Source organism: Bos indicus x Bos taurus, chromosome 17, assembly GCF_003369695.1.
Source record: "Bos indicus x Bos taurus breed Angus x Brahman F1 hybrid chromosome 17, Bos_hybrid_MaternalHap_v2.0, whole genome shotgun sequence".
Lineage (NCBI taxonomy): Eukaryota > Metazoa > Chordata > Mammalia > Artiodactyla > Bovidae > Bos > Bos indicus x Bos taurus.
Genome location: NC_040092.1, coordinates 9,672,356 through 9,694,392, shown reverse-complemented (window position 1 = coordinate 9,694,392; position 22,037 = coordinate 9,672,356). Strand labels below are relative to the sequence as shown.

Below are 22,037 nucleotides of genomic sequence, written 5' to 3'. Positions count from 1 at the left end.
GATTATATAAGGAATCTAAAAAAATGGTACAAATGAACTTATTTACAAAACAAAATTAGTCACAGAAATAGAAAACTTACAGCTATCAGGGCGGAGGAGATAAATTAGGAGACTGGGACTGACACGCTATTTTATATAAAATAGATAACCAATAAGGATCTACTGTATAGCACAGGGAACTTCTCAAAACTCTGTAATGACCTATATGGGAAAAGAATCCCCCAAAAGAGTGGATATATGTATGACTGATTCACTCTGCTGTACAGCAGAAACACAAAATTTTAAATCAACAATACTCCAATAAATTTTAAAAATTAAAATTACAACTCTAATTGCCATTCTGAAGAATTATTAAACAACAAAAAAGTTAATAGTCTTTTAGAAATAGGAAAAAGATGAAATATAAGTTTCTATTTTTAAAAACATTAACTTTTAAAACAGAAGCTTAAACACAAAAAATATTAATTTCTGAAATAGTAACGAGAGAGAAAATGTTAAATTGTTCAGAAAGTAGTTTCCATATAGCTTTGAGCTCTCAAAGGAAGTTTCCTGCAAACTATCTTCATTTGAAAAAAATTTCCCCAAAACTGTTTCGCTAACTGCAAAAACAAAATAGCAGAGCTCCTCTACTTGTATAAGTGTCATACATGTCCTATATGTCACATATTTAACAAGTGCTGATTTGGGAGAATTATAAACAAATAGTTAGCAGTCAGTGTGCGGGCGTTGAGGACTGGAGATAAACGAAGATGACTACTCTAAAGGGCCGGTGGTCCTTTGTAAATGTCTCCCCTTAGGAGTTCAGTTCCCAGGCTGAGGCCACTTTCATTCTCTATGTGCTGAATGGATATTAGGAAGTCAGGTACATCTGGCCACAACAGGTGACCCAACTTCACAGTAACAATTCTACTCTTGTATTTTCTTCAGAGTAATGAGACATCAGGCAAGTATCATGTTCTCTCTTCTGTGTGCTCTGTCATTTTATTTTTAAGGACACATTCTATTCTAAAATCCTGCACCTGACAAACTTCACCGCTAAAGGAATCATTCTTTGGAGGAAAATAAAAAAAACCTGATCATCTATTATGTATTACAGATCCTTAAACCGCGAAATTAATGACTCTGATCCTACCTTTCCAGAGTTCACTGCCAAGGTGGGAAGAGAGCCACATAAATACATTCAATACAAGGTCAGAAAATCGTAAAAGCACAGCCATCTGACAAGATCAGATAAAGAAGTACAGGCATCAGAAAAATATTTCTCCTGGGCCAATCAGAAGGCTGTAAAGAGGACAGCATTTCAGCTGGACCTTGAAAGACAGAGAAAGGCTAACCAGGTATACCAGCCAGCTTAAAGAAAAAGGGAACAGTGAGTAATCCAGCCTGGCAGAAACAACAGATTTTTAAAGAAGATATAGGACAGTAGGGTTAAAAAGCCAGGTTATTTTGACAATCAGACCGAAGACTGGATTTTACTCTGTAGGCAATTAAAAAAAACCCTAAGAATTCAAATGCAATACAGTCCAAACAAGTGACAAGTAAAGATCAAAAGAAACAAAGACTATATGTACATTACACAGCATTCATTCTCCACTGAGTCCTCTGCACAACTCCTAACTGAAATCCATGAGTTAAAAAAAAAACTCTCAACTACAGTAAAAAAAAAAAATTCTTTTCAAGATCAATTTCTCCTCCTTGGCTTCAAATACACAATTCTCTCCCTTACTTAAAATAAAAACAAAAGACCCTAATGACTCTGCTGTCTCTATCAACCATCCTTCCTTGTGTCTTTCACATCTCATCTCTCAAACAAATGGCCAGTACCCAAAGGATTCCTTTATTTCTTCATTATCCACCCCTAATTTGGTTTTCACTCCCTCTACTCTGATCTTTATTAGTGCACTTTCAGGAATGACGTCCTTTGCAAATTCCATAGCCCGTTTTTTCTTCATTCTCTTTGAATCCTGAAGCTTTTTACACTCAGATCAGATCAGTCGCTCAGTCGTGTCCGACTCTTTGCGACCCCATGAACTGCAGCATGCCAGGCTTCCCTGTCCATCACCAACTCCCGGAGTTCACTCAGACACATGTCCATCGAGTCAGTGATGCCATCCAGCCATCTCATCCTCTGTCGTCCCCTTCTCCTCCTGCCCTCAATCCCTCCCAGCATCAGAGTCTTTTCCAATGAGTCAACTCTTCACATGAGGTGGCCAAAGTACTGGAGTTTCAGCTTCAGCATCATTCCTTCCAAAGAAATCCCAGGGCTGATCTCCTTCAGAATGGACTGGTTGGATCTCCTTGCAGTCCAAGGGACTCTCAAGAGTCTTCTCCAACACCACAGTTCAAAGGCATCAATTCTTCGGCGCTCAGCCTTCTTCACAGTCCAACTCTCACATCCACACGTGACCACTGGAAAAACCATAGCCTTGACTAGACGGACCTTTGTTGGCAAAGTAATGTCTCTGCTTTTGAATATGCTACCTAGGTTGGTCATAACTTTCCTTCCAAGGAGTAAGCGTCTTTTAATTTCATGGCTGCAGTCACCATCTGCAGTGATTTTGGAGCCCAGAAAAATAAAGTCTGATACTGTTTCCACTGTTTCTCCATCTATTTCCCATAAAGTGATGGGACCGGATGCCATGATCTTCATTTTCTGAATGTTGAGCTTTAAGCCAACTTTTTCACTCTTGACTTTCACCTTCATCAAGAGGCTTTTTATAGTTCCTCTTCACTTTCTGCCATAAGGGTGGTGTCATCTGCATATCTGAGGTTATTGATATTTCTCCCGGCAACCTTGATTCCAGTTTGTGTTTCTTCTAGTCCAGCGTTTCTCATGATTTACTCTGCATAGAAGTTAAATAAGCAGGGTGACAATATACAGCCTTGATGTACTCCTTTTCCTATTTGGAAACAGTCTGTTGTTCCATGTCCAGTTCTAACTGTTGCTTCCTGACCTGCATACAAATTTCTCAAGAGGCAGATCAGGTGGTCTGGTATTCCCATCTCTTTCAGAATTTTCCACGGTTTATTGTGATCCACACAGTCAAAGGCTTTGGCATAGTCAATAAAGCAGACATAGATGTTTTTCTGAACTCTCTTGCTTTTTCCATGATTCAGCAGATGTTGGCAATTTGATCTCTGGTTCCTCTGCCTTTTCTAAAACCAGCTTGAACATCAGGAAGTTCACGGTTCACATATTGCTGAAGCCTGGCTTGGAGAATTTTAAGCATTACTTTACTAGCACGTGAGATGAGTGCAATTGTGCGGTAGTTTGAGCATTCTTTGGCATTGCTTTTGTTTGGGATTGGAATGAAAACTGACCTTTTCCAGTCCTGTGGCCACTGCTGAGTTTTCCAAATTTGCTGGCATATTGAGTGCAGCACTTTCACAGCATCATCTTTCAGGATTTGAAATAGCTCACCTGGAAGCTTTTTACACTACTGCCCCTAAAGGTTCTCTGAGCCTTTTCTTTTGTCACCATCACACTTTGCTAATCATTCTAACTCTGATGAAGCATCCCTTGACTACTCTTCTTTCCTCCATTTCTCAAATGAGTATCCCAGGGCTCAACTCGAGTCTTTCATTCTTCCTCTCTGTACTCTCCCTTCAGCTCTCCCACCTGTGGTCCCAGGAAGTATTCCTGTAGTAAGACTCAACTGAGCCCTATGAAGTCAGACTTGAAAATGTTTTTAAGGATTAAACCTTAATATTTTTAAGATATTAGTGCTTGTTCTACTCAATGGCATAGGTAAGAGAATTCATTCTCTAAAACTAGCTTTTACTTCTAACAGGAGTATTTTTGCAAGCACTTCTGAGAAATGAATGTAAATTTCTGGGCATTTACAAAACCAGAGCATACAGTCAAAGGTTTAAAAGTTAAGACTGTCAGGCAAGGCCTGAAGATTTAGTCAAGTTTGGAAAGCCAAGCCAGACTATTCTGGGCAAAAATTAAGATAAGGAAACATAAAGTCATGCACTATACTTAGGTCAAATGTGTATAACCAGGTTGAAGAAACAATTAACAAAACTTGGCTATACATGTCCTATTTAGGTCAAGAGTGAAGCCGAAGCCTGAGGCCTTCAGAGGGAAGTGGGTGTGCCTGGCAGACTTGAAGAGTGAGGAAAACAGATAACCCACCACTCACAGCCCCTCCTCAGGCACTTTAAGGTAGAAAAATTTCCTGTGCACTTCAAACAAAAACAAAAAAATAGGCAAAGAAGAGGATTATCCACGATTATGAAGAAAACTACCTTCAAAAGATCAAAATAAACTAAACTTACAAAAAAATTTAACTTTAACTCAAGTCAGTTTTTCTTGTTTTCTGGTTAAGTAGCAGTGGACTGTGAAACTTGTTACTAAAAGATGACCTTGTAACACCAAGACCTCCCTTGTGGCTTAGATGGTAAAGAGTCGGCCTGCAATGCAGATCTGGGTTCAATCCCTGGGTTGGGAAGATCCCCTGGAGAAGGAAACGGCAACCCACTCCAGTATTCTTGCCTGAAGAATTCCATGGACAGAGGAGCCTGGCAGGGTTATGGTGTCTCAAAGAGTCAGAAACCAATGAGCTAGCGTTTCACTTATAACACACTTCAAAGGCAACAACTGAAATCAATGACAACTTACAAACTAACATTTCTAGTTCTTTTTAAGCAGCATTATTCAAACATCTCCACAGAATTCTCACCAGAATAAACATCTCAAAGTTTCAATGTTGGTTAAATTGTGAAACAAGAAAAATCTTTTCTTGTGGGGAGGGACAAGAAAGGGATAGGGGATGAAGAAGGACAAGCCCAATGCATAAAACAAATAACCTACAAGGATATATAGTACAGCACAAGGAATACAGCCAATATTTTATAACAACTTTACATGGAGTATAATCTATACAAATATTAAATCATTAAATCACTATGTTGTACAGCTGAAACCAATAACGTTGTAAATCAACTATACTTCAATTTTAAAACATGGTTGTTTTTTTTTTTTTAATGTTTTTAGGAAAAAAAAAATCTTTTCTGCAGTGAGGAACTCTACCTAGAGCCAATTTGGGTCTATAAACGTAGAGAACAAATAACTTGCTTTTATATTGCATGCAGCAATTCTCAAAGCCTTTTCACATGTATTATCTCACTGAATACTGGCAATAACCCTGTGGAGTAGGACAGGCATTAATAACCACTGTACAAAATTCAACCCTGGGACTAACACAAGACTGTGCATGTGTGCTGATCCAAGTCACTTCAGTCATCTCTGACTCGATGCGACCCTATGGACTGTATTTGTAGCCTGCCTGGCTCCTCAGTCCATACATTCTCCAGGCAAGAATACTAGAATGGGTTGCCATGCCCTCCCTCCAAGGAATCTTCCTGACCCAGGGACTGAACCAGTTAATCAGAGATGAAAGTGAAAGAGAAGAGTGAAAAAGTTGGCTTAAAGCTCAACATTCAAAAAACTAAGATCACGGCATCCAGTCCCATCACTTCACTGCAACTAGATGGGAACAGTGGCAGACTTTATTTTGGGGGGCTCCAAAATCACTGCAGATGGTGACTGCAGCCATGAAATTAAAAGACTTCTTGGAAGGGAAGTTATGACCAACCTGCTGCTGCTGCTAAGTCGCTTCAGTCATGTCCGACTCTGTGCGACCCCATGGACGACAGCCCACCAGGCTCCCCCGTCCCTGGGATTCTCCAGGCAAGAACACTGGAGTGGGTTGCCATTTCCTTCTCCAACGCATGAAAGTGAAGGTGCTCAGTCGAGTCCGACTCCGTGTGACGCGACAGACGGCAGCCCACCAGGCTCCCACGTCCATGGGATTTTCCAGGCAAGAGTACCGAAGTGGGGTGCCATTGCCTTCTCCAATGACCAACCTAGACAGCTTATTAAGAAGCAGAGACATTACTTTGCCAACAAAGGTCCGTCTAGTCAAGGCTATGGTTTCTCCAGTAGTCATGTATGGATGTGAGAGTTGGACTATAAAGAAAGCTGAGCACAGAAGAATTGATGCTTTTGAACTGTGGTGTTGGAAGACTCTTGAGAGTCCCGCGGACTGCAAGGAGATCCAACCAGTTCATCCTAAAGGAAATCAGTCCTGAATGTTCATCGGAAGGACTGATGTTGAAGCTGAAACTCCCAATACTTTGGCCACCTGATGCTAAGAACTGACTCATTTGAAAAGACCCTGATGCTAGGAAAGATTGAAGGCAGGTGGAGAAAGGGATGACAGAGGATGAGATGGTTGGATGGCATCACCGACTCAATGGACATGTTTGAGTTAACTCTGGGAATTGGTGATGGACAGGGAGGCCTGGTGTGCTGCAGTTCATGGGGTCACAAAGAGTCAGACATAACTGAGCAACTGAACTGAACTGAATCAGAGATGAAAATCACCCTCCAACTAAAGATTTATCAATTTAAAAAAAACAGAACAGAATTAGACCCTATCTTAGGGTTTCAAATAAAATTTAATGAGTAATCACTTATATTCAGTATAATTTACAAACATGTAAAAAACAATCAAGACACACCTCTACTTTAGTGCCTTTCAAAAAAATCCTTTAGCAGTTCTTCATCATACCAAACCTGGAACTCCAAAACAGAGATTATCAAGTTTTCTTTCCAAGATAGAGTAAACTGAACAAACCAAGAAATAGGATTTTCTATTAGGTCTCTATTAGACTAATGCATATTCATCAGACTAATGCCTTAAAAGTATTTAAAAACCTACCTTTTTCAGAGGAGCTCAATCTAGTCTTATCATGGCAAATGAGTGCATCTGCTTTATTTTAAGCTTCGGCTCTAATGAGACCTATTAACAAAATCTGAGAGGTAATTCATTGTGAGCATCATGGGAACTAACTGTAGATTTTCCCTGTAAAATTGAATTTGATCACCTGGAGCTCCTCTAGATACCCAAGGGGTTAAAAATTCCAGAAGATGCGCACTCTGCCTCTAATTCTTTAAGTGAGGATTAGGAAATAACCCATAGAAACTCAAAGTTGCTAACGTTTCTTGATTTATACATACAACAAATAAAATCACTACTTTCCTTTAAATCCTAAGAAGGAATCGTTAAACTCCAGAAAATACAGAATTCTGAAAAATCAAATTATACTTATGGCTCTACTGTCAGGGACAGCAATCACATAAAAGTTTCAGGTGCTAAACATAGCCAACTAAAACAGTACCTCATGAGACGCTCTCAGGACATCCTTGATTTTGCACAGGATGGCTTAATGAAACAGGTAAGAATGATGAAAACTAAGTTACTAATGTTAAAGTAAAATACAATTATAGAGAACTATGTAATACCTCGATGCAGTGGCATTTATATCTCTAAAATAAATGATTACTGAAATGTATTTTGAGAAATGCTTGAACAATAGGCATTTTAATTCATAGTACTACTTGATAAATTACAGGCTGACATGGTTACCAACTCTTCAGCTCTCCCCCTCCCCGAGGCTTTATAAGAAACACTGAGGAAAATTATTTCAATACAAATTCATAGTCTTAGCTTCGGCTAATTTTAGCTTGAATCATGTATCACCAAAACATTACTACTACAGCACTGTAACTATAGGCAAAATATGTTTTAAAAATAAAAGCAAATCTAAAGTCTACAATGCTGCTCACACATCTTCAAGTAAATAGTTTCTCTCTGAAAAACTTTCAGCAGATGCAATGATCACAATGCACAATCAGATATGATCACAACAGATACAGTGATACATAACAGAAATCCAAAAACAGATGTAACTCCCATTTGCTCCAGAGATCCACCTTGTTTTTCACTCTCCAGTTTTAGCATTATTCATAAGCATCTGACATAACGATGTCCTTTATCACAACAACATATCACCCCAATATAATGCAGTCCTCAGAGCAGATCTTCAGACAGGCAGCCCAGGGGGAGGTATGCACATTCATTGGTTCGGTAAATATTAATATTTGCCAAACCACCTGTTGTATGCCAGGCACTGGACAGAGCACCGAGAGAAAGACTCTCATCTGTGTAACCTGTGGTTTACTGACATCCTTCAAAACACACAAAATGTGAGGAGCCCCATTAAGGAATTTGGATTCTATTCTAATGTGGCCAAAAGCCATTGAAGAGTTTTGAACAGAGGACTGAGGTGATCTGAATCAGGCTGTCAGAAGACTACTCAGGAGAATGGATGGTGATTGTGCAGAGAACGGAGGGAACCAGTGCGGAGACTAAAAAGAGATTCAAGCAGAAGAGGGTTGGCTGAGGGTAGTGACTACGGACAAAGCAGCACACAGTCAATGTCAGAATTTTGGTGTCCAATAGTCTAGACTTAGAACCATTTTTCCATTTATATACTTGGGCAAGTTACTTATACCCTTGAGCCTTGGTTTCCTTATCGATCAATGCTTCTAAAGCCGCAGCACACAGAAAACACAACAAATTATGATATACTATCAATTCTTCAATAACAAATTCATCTGAATGAGGTTCACATGGGCTCACTTCCTCCCCCCAACCCTTGCTTACATCAAAATGAACCCTAACGTAAGTAATTTTTACCAAGAGCAATTATACACAAGTACTGCAGTGACTCCATCAAGAGAGAAGGATGTTTCTCACCCACCTTACGCTGAAACAACTGCTCATATATATAGATTAGCAAGGTGTTTTTCTCAAATTAACGAAACTCTAGTTTGCACCTTCAATGTGTGTTTTCACATGCATTATTTTATTTCCTCAGTGTTTATGAATAAAAACGAGACAAGGAGAACCTTGCGGTTGATCGTGATAAAGACTGTGGTGTTACTACCAATTATTTTAACTTCTGTCAATCGTTTTTATTTAAAACTATTAAGGGATGGTACCCTCACTCTGACAGCACTGGAACACCAGGGAACTAAGTTACCAGAAGCTTTCTTCTGTAACCATAAGTTTACAAACATTCAGCTGTCTGCAGCTTCCCCTTACATTTTTTTTCTTTTTTCAGTGTGAAAAAATTTTTATTGAAGTTGGCAGTTAATAGGATACTGGTGACATTAACAAAATAACCTGTTTGGTATTTTGGTTGAGGAAGCTAGATTAATGTAAGTTTAGGCTTGAACTGATATTAAGAAAATGTATTCTACTCTCTCTAGAATGTAGTCGGGAAACCTGTGCACAGGAGAGGATTATTTTCTGGGTTTTGATTTTAAAAACGATCTGAGGCTTGGCTGCATGAAAAAGGGAAGGTGGAAAACTGAGCAGCGAGGTAGATATTTTATGACATTCAGCCCAGGAAGGAAGTGGCAGTACTGAGATCCAAATTCAAGCTCTCTCAGGGACAACACCTATAAACACCCTGGTATAAAGGTTCTGGATCTGCCCCGACACTTATCCTTTCAACAAAGGATGAACTACCCTTTGAAAACCTATATATTCAATCATTCAGTAATTACTAAGCACGAGCTATAGGCAAGACAAAGTGCTGGGTGCTAGAGGAGGACAAAAGTTAGTGCAATTGCATCCTAACCCTCAAAAAGCTTGGGTTTCCCTGGTGGCTCAGTGGTAGAGAATCTGCCTGCCAATGGAGATCCCTGGATCTGGAAGATCCCCTGGAAGAGGGCATAGCAATGCACTCCAGTATCCTTGCCTGGGAAATCCCATAGCCAGAGGAGCCTGGCGGACTACAGTCCAAGGGGTCGCAGACAATCAGACAAGACTTAGCAACTAAACAACAGACCTTCAAAAAGCTTAGCTGGGCTCGGTGGCGTGCACCTGTAGTCCCAGCTACTCGGAGGCTGAGGCTGGAGAATGGCTTGAGCCCGGGAATTCTGGGCTGTTATGTACTATGCTGATCAGGTGTCTGCACTAAGTTTGGCATCAATATGGTGACCTCTCAGGAGTGGGGGACCACCAAGCTACCTAAGGAGGGGTGAACCTGCCCAGGTCGGAAATGGAGCAGGTGAAAACACCTTGCTGATCAAAAAGCTTACCATCCAGTGAGGAGACTAGGTATTCACACGTGAAAAGAAGAAGTAAGGCAGACAGAACAAGTGTCAAAAACAAAGAGCTCACTTTCAGTAGGGGTGGTCAGAAAAGTATCACAGCTGGGTAACAGAACTGACCGAATCTGTTAGAAAAATAGCAGGCACAAGAAACCAGAGAACAGCATGAACATATGTGTAGGGGCTTTATGAAAAAAAAAAAAAAAACCTATCATGAAAAATTTCAACATGTAAAATGTACACAGGATAAATGCACTCACCACTGAGCTTCAACAATCATCAACTCAAGGTCAATTTTTTTCTTATAATTTACATGTCTGCCTCACAAAAACCCTAAAGGAACCTATTTTCGAATGTTCCTACATTTTTCACTGACTCCATCTTCAGACAAATCCATACCACAGTAGTCTCCACAAGGCTGACTTTCCTAAAGGCCACATACAAATAAAGCGCAAGACTATTTTCAAAAAAATCAACTCTTGATTGTTTACACAAACCAACGGAACAGTGACAAAGTTATTCCAATATGACAAGACAATCCAAAGAGGTTTGCATGTACTTTGAGATTACCTTTTCCATACTTAATATGTTCAACAGTTAAGTTCTCATTGACTATTAAGTTCTCATTGAACTTAATAGTTCAATGAACATGAATAAAATGATGGAGAATTCATGTCCTAAAAAAAAAGCATCACAGGTGAACTATCTTGGACAAATCATTCGGGCTCCTGAGCCTAAGTTTCCTCCTCTATAAAACAGAGAAAGATCACCTGCCTCAGGTACTTGTGAGAATCAACTGAGTGTATATGTTAAATGCCACATGGTTGGCTCTTTATATCACCCCCCGACTGACTTGGGAAGAACTAGTCAGGAAGAAAGCTGCCTCGTTTCCCAATCCTCTCTCCCCTTTCTCAGGATGATGCCTGGTTTCCGAACTCTCTCTCTCAAGATAATGTAAAAACTTTCTCCATCTCAAAACGTGCTAAAGATGAGGAGCTAAGCGTTCTGATTTCAAGGAGCTTCTTTCTTCACCTTAAAGCAAATTCAGGGACCTGAGCTTGAAGCAAGTATTCAGGAGGATAAATCTTACAGAGTATCAAACTTCACAAAACACCTCCGCCTTACAACACTCCCCGCCTCCCCCCAGCAGAGCCGTCCAACATCACACAAGAGTGTGGCCTACCTAGTAAAACACTCCCACTATCCCCACTTCTCGGCTGCTGCGCTTACTCTCTGAGCCATCCACAGCCCCTCTACAGCGCGCTACAGACAGCAGGGCGGCCATCAGGACACTGAGCGGGGCCAGCGTGTTAAGAAGCTCAAGATGAGGCATGCAAGGGCATCTGCACTTGCTTTCTTACTCTGTCCATGAGAAAGTGCGAATTCTAATCCCGGTGTTCCGAATCACGTGCTATGGAGAGGCAGTTGACCGTTGCTCAAAATAATTCACCGTTGCTCAAAATCATCAAGGAAGTTTAAACAGCTTTTAAAAAATACATATGTTGTCACAACTGTTCATTAGGATTTTCATTCTTCCTTTAGCATTGCTTTCTCTAAGTTATCTTCTTTTTTTTTCTTTTTTGTATGTACGTAACTGAAGTTCTCTTTTGAATTATCTTCTTCAATCACCAATCCTCTTTCCCTATGAGAAGACATAATGCGTTCCTCACTTATCATAACCCCATCCACCACAAATCATCCCCTGGGTTAAAGCCTTCATCCAAAGCCATTCTTTTCAGGTATTACTCATTTCTTTGCTGTTCCCCTAAGATAATTATAATGTAGTGAGGTATAGCACCTTACAGTTTACCCTGTAGTTTGTAAACTTAATTCATTTACTCCTTACAGCTTATGAGAAAGATAATTCTATTTTGTAGGTAAGGGGAAAAGAATGGAGAACTATCTTGTCGAGTTATAAAGCAAGTTAAGAGGTGAACCCGACGTCCAAACCAACTCTAAACGCCAAGCTCTTCCCACTCTATTATGCTCTTTTCTAAGAAGGGAAAGCCTACAGTTCTATCAAAAACCACATTTGCTTCCAAGAGAAAACGATCTTCGAACAATCACTCTAGATTGCAACCAGATTTTCCATCTCTGCACCTACCATCATCCCATTTCTCGCTTCCTCTTCACTCCACTCCTCATGGATATTATCGTCGCTCCTTCAACCCCCTCCAGCATATATTCCACCTCAGCCTGCTAAAGGGAGGTGCATCCCCCTCGCCCCAAAGCTCAGCCCTCCCTTCTCAGGACAGGTATAGTTCTCACTCCATGAACTACACAGTACGCTTGTCAGCCCTTAGCAAGCTATTTTACAACTTTTAAAAAGTCTCTTTACAATGGACACGACTTGTAGCTCCTTCATCCCTATACTTGCCCCCGGGCACCAGGCTACGTCCTATTCTACAGAACAGGGTACCAACCCTCACAAAGATTTCTGCCAGGCCCCACTGTCATCAGCGACTTCCTCTCCAAAATCTAGTTATCCAAACAGGCTCCCTTTCCAACCTCTTCAGCAGGGGGTAGCCTCCAGGGTTCCTTGGACTCTCCCCTTCCGCGGCTTTCCTCTGCTCACGTCTGGGCCTCTGCCCACCGCACCAACTCTTCCCTTCACTCCCCATCCCAGGGGTAAGGGGCAGCCCCAGTGGAGGTGGCTCCTCCTCCCTGACAACTTCCAAGTTCGACCTCGTATCACCTGTTCCCAGAAGATGCCTCTCGGCCCGGTGGACCCCGCCTTTGCCCCGACCCGCCCCTCTCCACCGTGTCCATTCCTCTTTTCCAGCAGCCTCCCGCCTCGGGTCGGTTCCGGAGTGCCCGTGGGAATCCATTTCCCTCGCGTGGGCTTCCCACCTCGGGGTCAAGCTCCCCTTTCTCCATCACCTGCTCCGCCCATGACCAGATGACATCCGCCGCGGCCGCCGCCTCCTCCAAGCCACTCCTCGGATGCCGGGCCCCCGGCCGCTCACCGCCTTCCGCGAGCGCCAGCCGCCCCCTCCGGCAGAGGGCGAGGGGGGCGTGCACCCCTATGCCGCGGTCCCCAGCCCCCCTCCACCCCCGAAGCGCACCTGTTCCTCCTCTTCCTCCCCGGCCGGCCCCGCCGGCGTCCCGACCCCCACCCTCGCCGCGCCCCGGCCTCCCCGAGCCCCGCACTCACCAGGAGTAGGTCTGCTCCGCCATGGCGCTGACTCTCGAGGGCTCTGCTGCAGGCTCGGGCCGGGCCGGGCCCGGCGGCAGGGGAACAAACGGGCGGCGGGCTCGCTCGGGCCGGGAGCGGAAGGCGCGGCCGCGGCCCGGCGCTCGCTCGCTCGCTCGCTCTCTCGCTCACACCGCGGGCGGGCGGGCCGGGAAAGTGACTGGCGGGGAGAGGCCGGCTCCGAGGCGGACCCGCTCCCTGGGCCCCGGGGCGGGGCGGGCTCCGCTCTCGGCCTCCCTCACCGGCGGCGGCGGCGGCGGCTCCGCTGCGGCTCTAAACCCAACATGGCGGCGGCGGCGGCGGCACTGAGAACAAGGGGGCCCCGGGGCGGGCGAACGGCAAGAGGGCCCCGCGCTCACTGCGCGCTGGGCCGCAGGGGCGCCGCGCTCGTGCGGCGGCGGCGGCGGCCCGGGGACATGGCCGGCGGGCGCAGGCGGAGGCGGCGGCGACTGAGGGGGGCGCTAGGCGGTGAGGCGAGGCCGCTCGGCTCACAGCCGCCAAGGGGAGGCGAGGAGGGGGCGGGGGGGCGAGCCTTGGCCCTGCGCGGGTCACGTGCCCAAAACACGCTCACGTGACGCGCGCGCCCCGCCCCTCGCGCCGGGCCCATGCGCGGAGACGTCGGTTCCTCGGTTCGAGGCGACTGTTGCTTGCTCGGCTTCTGGCGGTTGCACCGCCTCCCGCCGCTTGGTGCCGCCCCCTCCCCACGCGGGGCGGTCGCCTCGGGGGGGTCCCTCTTCCCTTACCCTTTCCGAGGGGCTGCTGCGGCCAGCCAGTCAGGAACCCCGTGCGCGTCTGTTGACTGCCGCTCAGCTGTCACCCATCCATCAAGAGTCTTCTGGCCACGGGCTCCCAAGTGTCAGTCAACCCGTCAGTCAGCAGGCGGGACGCTGCTTCGCTTAGTTGGTCTGCTCGTTGTTTCGTTCATTCGTTTAGCAAATAACTCCACGCAGCCAGCTTTTATTGCGCCCAGGCTCTGTGCCAAGTCCTCGAGGGGCCAAGTCGAATACCCCGTACTGGCCTTCATGTGATCCATCAACAGATATTTATTGGGTGCCAACCATGTATCAATTCATTCTGCTGGGTCTGCCCTCTGAGCGCTTACATTCTAGAGGAAAAGACTTACAGGTAGCCCAAGCCGACAAATAAGTGAAGGTGCTTGCAGATGCTGCTAAGTTTTATGAAGATGATAACACAAAGTAATGGGACACAGCGTGAGTAGGTGCAGCCTAGTTTCCATGGTGAAGGAAGGCCTGGCAGAGAAGATGACAGCCGACACCTGAAGGATGAGAAGGAGCTGACCACGCAAGAGCAAAGCTCAGGGAACAGTCCATCTGGAGGCAGACATAGAAGTAAATTTAATGGGGCTAGACCAGATTCACGGAGAAGGCAATGGCAACCCACTCCAGTATTCGTGCCTGGAAAATCCCATGGACGGAGGAGCCTGGAAGGCTGCAGTCCATAGGTCGCTAACAGTCGGACACGATTGAGCAACTTCACTTTCACTTTTCACTTTGGCACATCGGAGAAGGAAATGGCAACCCACTCCAGTGTTCTTGCCTGGAGAACCCCAGGAACGGGGGAGCCTGGTGGGTTGCTGTCTATGGGGTCTCACAGAGTCGGACACGACTGAAGCGACTTAGCAGCAGCAGCAGACCAGATTCACAGAGTGAATCTGGGGCTTAGGAGGAGAGAGAAGGGAGAGATGAACTGAACCCCGGGGCACTGGGGAATGCTTTGCCAGGAGTTGATGAGACAGTCTGAAAGAGTGAGCCTGTTACTAGGAGAAAAGACACTCTTTAGAAAGAGAATGACATGAGGCAAGTCCCAATGATGTGAAGGCTTGGAGTGAGCTTGGATCCAGGAGTGAGATGGATGATTCCTGCTTCAGAGTGTTCAGAGAAGAGACTGAAAAACTGCTCTGAGGCTAAACTGTGAAGGGCCTAGCTAAGCCTCCTGGCCACTTACTATGTTCATGAATGAAAATGATCAGTGCAGCTCCAGGCTTTAGAAGCATGCCTGGGCAACAGACACAGTAGACTTCTCAGACCCGTAGTCTCCACAGGGAGCGGAGCTGGCACACCCAAAACCAGTATTCTCAAGATCCTCTGTAGCTGGCCCAATTTCAGGCCGGGATCAAGCACTGCTCCAGTTTCCCAGGGCCTGCCCAGCCTTACGGGGGAACACCACGCCCTGAATCTATCTTCAAATGGATCAGTTGGCCATTGCCCATACATCTGCTGCTTGCCTGTTCCCCAAGGGGAACCCTTTCATGAAAAAGCCAAATGTACTTTTCGTTCAGAAGCAATCTCTCCTTCCTCCTTCCCCCACTGCTGGCGACCAGGACCAGTTGGGTTCAATGTGTTTCCTGAAGCTCCACTAGTGAGTCTTGGGAGAGGGCCAGATGATAAGATCAGGTTCACCCCGGACATTTGGAGGCAGGACCCCAAGAATATACCAGACCACCAAGGGCCCTTCGTCTGACCTTTCACAGAAAGATATCAACCTGCAAATACCTGCTCCTGCTGCTGCTAAGTCGCTTCAGTCATGTCCGACTCTGCGCAACGCCATAGATGGCAGCCCACCAGGCTCCCCCGTCCCTGGGATTCTCCAGCCAAGAACACTGGAGTGGGTTGCCATTTCCTTCTCCAATGCATGAAAGTGAAAAGTGAAAGTGAAGTCGCTCAGTTGTCTCCGACTCTTTGCGACCCCATGGACTGCAGCCCACCAGGCTCCTCCGCCCATGGGATTTTCCAGGCAAGAGTACTGGAGTGGGTTGCCATTGCCTTCTCCCTGCAAATACCTACCCAGCTCTAAATGGCGCTGGATGTGGGGATATAATGGGGAGATGGAAAAGCAAAGAGCCTAAATTTTTGATGTTCATTTAGCCCTTACTACTTTTCCAGATGCTCTTACAGAATGCCAAGTGTACCCTTGAATGTGACACGTAGTCATTCTGAGTCTCCAAAACGTGGAACATCGGGGCCCTGGAAAAGGCTAGAAGCTACTGGCACAAATGGCTTTGGGAGGTGAGGAAGCTCCTTCCCTGGAGAACTGAGAACAAAACAGATCAGACATGTCACTAACAAAACAAAAAGACACACTGCGCCCCTGGGCAGTTCACCTGGGCTTTCATTCCCGGTGAGTCACAGGACGCAAAGCCAAGAGAAAACTCAAGTTTTGGAGGAATGGAACAGGAGGTGCTGATGAAAGAAGGTCAAGGCCTTCCCAGAAGCAAAGGGACCCTTCTGGACCCTGAGAATCCTGGGCCCTGGATTCCACTGAAAGAAAGGGGCGAGAAGGGTTCTGGGAGAAAGTATGGGGTGAGAAATGAGAAGAAAGGTTTCCTTCTCTTCCATGTAAACTAGAGGCCCCTCCAAGTGTCTCTTGGGAAAACACGTGAACGCGAACCATTATAGGAAGCCAAATAGCACTGGGCAGGGCCAGAGGACACCCAGGCCATGGAAGCCTGTGTATGTGGTCCCGGCAGATAGAGTGTGCGCCGAGAAACTGGTAGCTGGAGTATGTCAGGCTAAGGTTGCCCAGATGGAGAAGGCACCTCCAGGTGCCGGTCAGGACTGCTGCAGGCTTGAAGCCTCCCGGAGAAGGCCAGGCCAGAGTAAATCTCAAGTCTGTGCATCAGCTGGAGGCTGCCCAGCCTGGGGCACCTGGGGAGTCACTGTCAGTCCTTCTGCCAGCAGCACTCAGCTCCAAGCTGGAGCAGTCCCAGGTGGTATCCGTGGCACCTCTGGGCCTCAGCCGGGGAGTCAGGTGTGCCTGGCAGGAGACGCAGGCACTGGCTCCCCACAGGAGGGGTGCCCGGCTCCCCACACCCCACCCTCCACCGCTGCACAGGTGAGAGGGCCACAGCTTGTGAAATTTATGTTGAAAGAGGCAAGGGAAGTTCCTCTAATTATCACCACAGTAATTATAGGGTTGCTCCTCCTACCCAGTGTGTTCAAAAGAGACTTGGTGAGTCTCCCCATGACGCGTCACCCGCCTCAGGTGCAGACTCCAGGGAGCAGGCGTTGCCAGGTTTGACTGGGCTGCGTAGGCGCTGCTTCTGAGAGGGTTAAGGGCTCAGGTCTGACCAGTCCCTGCCTGCCTCTCCAGCCCACTTATCACCTTATCACCTCTTTCCAACACTCCCTTCCAATACACACATACACACACACACAGACGCGCGCGCGCGGGCGCACACACACACACACACACACACACAGAGTGAACCGCTTGCAGCTTCCAATGGGCTGTGCTTTCTGCTTCTTAACAGCTGCTCGTAAACTTGAGGCTTGGTTTCTATCTCCCTGGGATTCCCTGGTGGCTCAGTGGTAACGAATCCGCCTGCGCATGCAGGAGACACAGGTTCAATCCCTGGATCCCATGGAGGAGGAAATGGCAATCCACTCCAGTATTTTTGCCTGGAGAATCCCACAGACAAAGGAGCCTGGAAGCTGCAGTCGTGGGGTTGTAAGAGTCAGAAATGACTAAGTTCTATGTCCCCTCCTTCAGAAAGTCTCACTTGAGCAAATCCAGGCTGAGTTAAACACTCCTCTCCCGCATTCCCGCAGACCCCTGAGTTGCCCCCGTGTCCTTTAACTTAGCACAGTGAACTGTCACTGCCTGTTGACTTGTCATCCTCTCCCTTGGGCTGTGCACGCCTTATGGGAAGGGACTGTGGCCAGTTTCACCTTCAGATCCCAGTGCAGAACTCAGCGCAAAGAAGCTCAAAGTTCATGGAATGAATGCTTGAGTGAGCGAAAAGGCAAACCAGGTTTCAAAACAACTGGTTCTACCTGATAGTCCCATGACTCCCATGATCTCGAATTCAGCATCCCTCCCTGTTCCCCACGACCTCCTCTTTGACTGAGAAAGAGAAGCCTTAAGGGAAGAGAAATCTCTCTTAGGGACATGGGTAAGACAGAGGATTGGAGGGAAGGGACATCATGCTGATCTTATTAGGTGTCAGGTCACTTTCAGTCTTTGATCATGAGTTCCTTTAAAAAATTTTTTTTTAACTTTTTAAGACCAATTTTAGGTTTATAGAAAAATTGATGGGAAAGTTCAGAGTTCCCACACACCCCTTCTTCCCCAACAAGTTTTCCCTTATGATTTATATCTTGCATTAGCGTGGTACATTCAGTACAGTTGATGAACCACTAACGGTACATCCTTATTAACTAAAGTCCGTAGTTTACATTAGGGTTCACTCTCAGTGTTGTAGATTCTGTTTTGACAAATGTATAATATGTATTCACCATTATAGAGAATACTTTCATTGCCCTAAAATTCCCTTGTGTTCATCCTTCTCTCCCTCTCTCCCACCCTCCCACTCCCCCCGCCCCCCACTCACTAAATCCTTGGCAACCACCAATCTTTTCATTGTCTCCATAGACTTGCCTTTTCTAGAATGTCATATAGTTGGAATCATACAGTATGTAAACTTTTCAGTTGGGCCTTTTTTTTTTCTTTCCACCTAGCAATATGCTAAGTCTTCTCTGTCTTTTCATGGTTTGATAACTTTTCTTTTTTTAATCACTGAATTATATTCCGTTGTATGAATGTACCAGAGTTTGCTTATCCATTCACCTACTGAAGGACATCTAGGATGCTTTCAGGTTTTGGCAAGTATGAATAAAATAGAATAAATATCCTTGTGCAGGTTTTTGGAATACCATGGGATTTTTAGATGTGTGCTATTTAATTTCTAAATATGTGGGGCTTTCCTAGCTATCCTATGGTTATTAATTGCTGATTTAATTCTGCTGTGGTCAAAGCACATCCTCTGTAAGGCTTCAACCTTCTGGGATTTGTTAAAGCTTGTTTATGGCTCAGCCTTTGACTTATTTTGGTGAATATTCACAGAGATTTTGGAATCTATACATTTTTTATGTTCAATTAATTTATGGCAAAAGAGGCAAGAATATACATGATGAAAAAAACAGTTTCTTCAATCAGTGGTTCTGGAAAAACTGCACAGTTACATGATATTAGAACATTTTGTCACATAACATACAAAAATAAAGTCAAAGTGGTTAATGCTTAAATACAAGACTGGAAACCATAAAACTCCTAGAGGAAAATATAGGCAGGACATTCTTTGACATAAATTGTAGTTATATATATATATATATATATATCTCCTAAGATAAAGGAGACTAGGCAAAAATAAGTCAAATGGGATCTAATTAAACTTAAAAGCTTTTGGACAGCAAAGGAAACCATTGACAATACAAAAAGACAACCAACTGAATGGGAGAAAATATTTGCAAATGATATGACCAGTGAGGGATTAATATCCAAAATGTATAAACAGCTTATACAATAATATCAGAAAAACCCAATCCAATTAAAAATGGACTAAAGACTCAAATGATATTTTTCCAAAGAAGACATAAAGATGTTAAACACATCCATGCAGAGATCCTTAATGTCACTATTATCATTCATGTGCATGCTCAGTTGCTAAGCTGTGTCCACCTCTTTGCGACTCCATGGACTAGACAGCTCGCCAGGCTCCTCTGTCTATGGGATTTTCCAGGCAAGAATCCTGGAGAGGGTTGCCATTTATTTCCCCATGAATCTATAAATGTATCTATTAAATTTGAGAAATCATCAGGAACTATATCTTCAAATATTTTTCTTTTGGTCACACCCCATGGCTTTCAGGATCTCAATTCTCTGACCAGGGATTGAACCCAGGCCACAGAAGTGAAAGCTTGGAGTCCTAACCACTAGGTCACCAGGGGACTCCCTCTCTCTGAATATTTTTATGCCCCATTCTTTTTTCTTTTTCTAAAATTTGAATGACATGTGGTATGTAGATCTTTGAATGTTGTCCCACAGGTCCATGAAACTCTGTATAATTTTTTCCAGTGACTTCTTTTTCTCCCTGGTCTTAAGGGTGAATAATTTGTGTTGATCTATCTGCAGATTCACTCTTTCCTTTGTCATGTTCATTCTGCCACTGAACCTATCAAGTTAATTCTTCATTTCAGTTACTGTACTTTTTACTTCTGGAATTTCCATTTGATTTTGTTTTAATAGTTCCAGTTCTCTGCTGAAGTTCCTCATCTGTTCCTTCATTATGACTATATTTGGGGGGGGCGGAGTTTGAAAATATTTATGAGTTGCTTGAAAGTTCTTGATGCTAATTCTGACATCTGGGTCATCACTTTTTCTCTTTGAGATTGAGTCCGTTTTCTATTTCTTCCTATGTCTAGCACTTGATTTTTGTGTGCTGGTTATTGTACAGACCCTGGATTCTGTTGTTTCTCTCAAGACTGCTCATTTTATTCTCTGGTTAAGAGACAATCATTCAGGTGGTGCAGCAGTAAAAGAATTCACCTGCCAATTCAGGAAATGCAAGAGATGCGGGTTTGATCCCACTGTCTAGAAGTTCCCCTGGAGGAGGAAATGGCAACACATTCCAGTTATTCGTGCCTGGAAAATTGCATGAACAGAAGAGCCGGGCAGGCTACAATCCATGAGGTCACTAAGAGTCAGACACGACTGAGGCCACACACACAAAAATATTCTGATGAAACTACTTGGCCATTGCCACCCCTTACATTCCTTAACCCTTTTATTAATCAGGATGTCCCCTTACAGTCAGTATAATTAGCCCCCTTTATTAAATTGAGGCTTTGAAAAAAGTGAACCCATTTGTTCAAGGTGACATACCTAGTTCACGGCAGAGTCACAATTTGAAACCAACCAAATGACATAACCATATCCTCGATCCACTTCACACCCATTCCCAAACATCTTCAGGATGATTTGGATTCCAGCCTAAAGCCCACTGGAATTGGGAAGAGGTCAGCTCCCTGAAAACCCCCATTCAGGGTGGGGCAATAGTTTTCAACCCAAATCAACAGAATCATTTACAAAACTGAAAAATAAGGATGCTAGGCTCCATTTACTGGATTAGTATCTCCGGCAGCAGGGACTAAGAATCTACATTTTATACTGTTTCCTGGTTGTTGTTGTTGTTTTTCCAGCGGTGCCGCGAGGCTTGTGGGATCTTGTTCCCCAACTGGAGAGATCGGGAGATCGGAGATCGAACCTGAGCCTCCTGCAGTGGAAGTGAGAGTGCTAACCTCTGAAATGCCAGGGAAGTCCCTGTTTCCTTATGAGTCTAGTGCCTAGCCAGGGTTAAAAATCCCTGTGGTATGGGAATTCCTTGGTGGTCCAATGCTTAGGACTTGGCGCTTTCATGGCTGTGGCCTGGCTTCAGTCGCTGGTGGGGGAACTGAGAGCCCTCAGGCCACGCAGTCAAATAAAAAATCCCTCTAATAAAGGCAAAGCACCTCCCACCAGTATTCCTTTTCTTCTGTAGCTCAAGACTCTGACTTTGGCATCATGCTTTGCCCAGGTAGTGACAGTGGCACTGGGCCCACGTCCTGGCTCCGTCACCTGTTAGCTAAGTGGCCTTGGGCGGCTGACCTGACCTCTCTGAGCCTTTTGCCTTCTTTCCTCTTCAGTGCAGATGATAACAGCAGCAACCTCATGAGGCTGTTGTAAAGATTCCATGAGATAATGCATATGATGTATTTTGCACAGCACCTGACACCTGTAAACACTCCATGGAGAGTAGCTATTATGATAAACATCCTCAGCTTTTCTGCTGCCTGGAGCTCTGTCCTGTCTCCTACCTAAATCCAACTTCCAGAGTTAAACCATATCTATAACTTCTAAGGTATTTCAAAATCCCTCTCTCCATAAAGTTAACCCAGCCTCTATCTTTGCAACTGATCCATCCCCACTGATGTCCCTCTGCTCTGGAGCAAGAAGGTTTTTTTTAAAAAAAATTCTTCCAGGTCTTCATTTTGGTGAGCAAAATGAAGTTGCCCCGAGGCATGTGTGATCTTGGCT

The 22,037-nt window shown here is 44.9% G+C and overlaps 1 protein-coding gene across 2 annotated transcripts in view; it reads right to left on the bottom strand.

Annotated features, from left to right (window-relative positions):
* Positions 1 to 13,668, bottom strand: part of SPPL3 (signal peptide peptidase like 3) — a 94,386-nt gene extending 80,718 nt beyond the window's left edge. Inside the window, exon 1 of one of the 2 annotated variants that reach the window (XM_027566556.1) lies at positions 13,128 to 13,668. In XM_027566556.1, coding sequence (XP_027422357.1) covers positions 13,128 to 13,150 — 23 coding nt within the window. In that variant the 5' untranslated portion in view covers positions 13,151 to 13,668. Of the gene's footprint in view, positions 1 to 12,481; positions 12,817 to 13,127 lie in introns of those variants that run through there. The other variant, XM_027566555.1, reaches the window with a different exon arrangement.
* Positions 13,669 to 22,037: the final 8,369 nt, after the last annotated feature.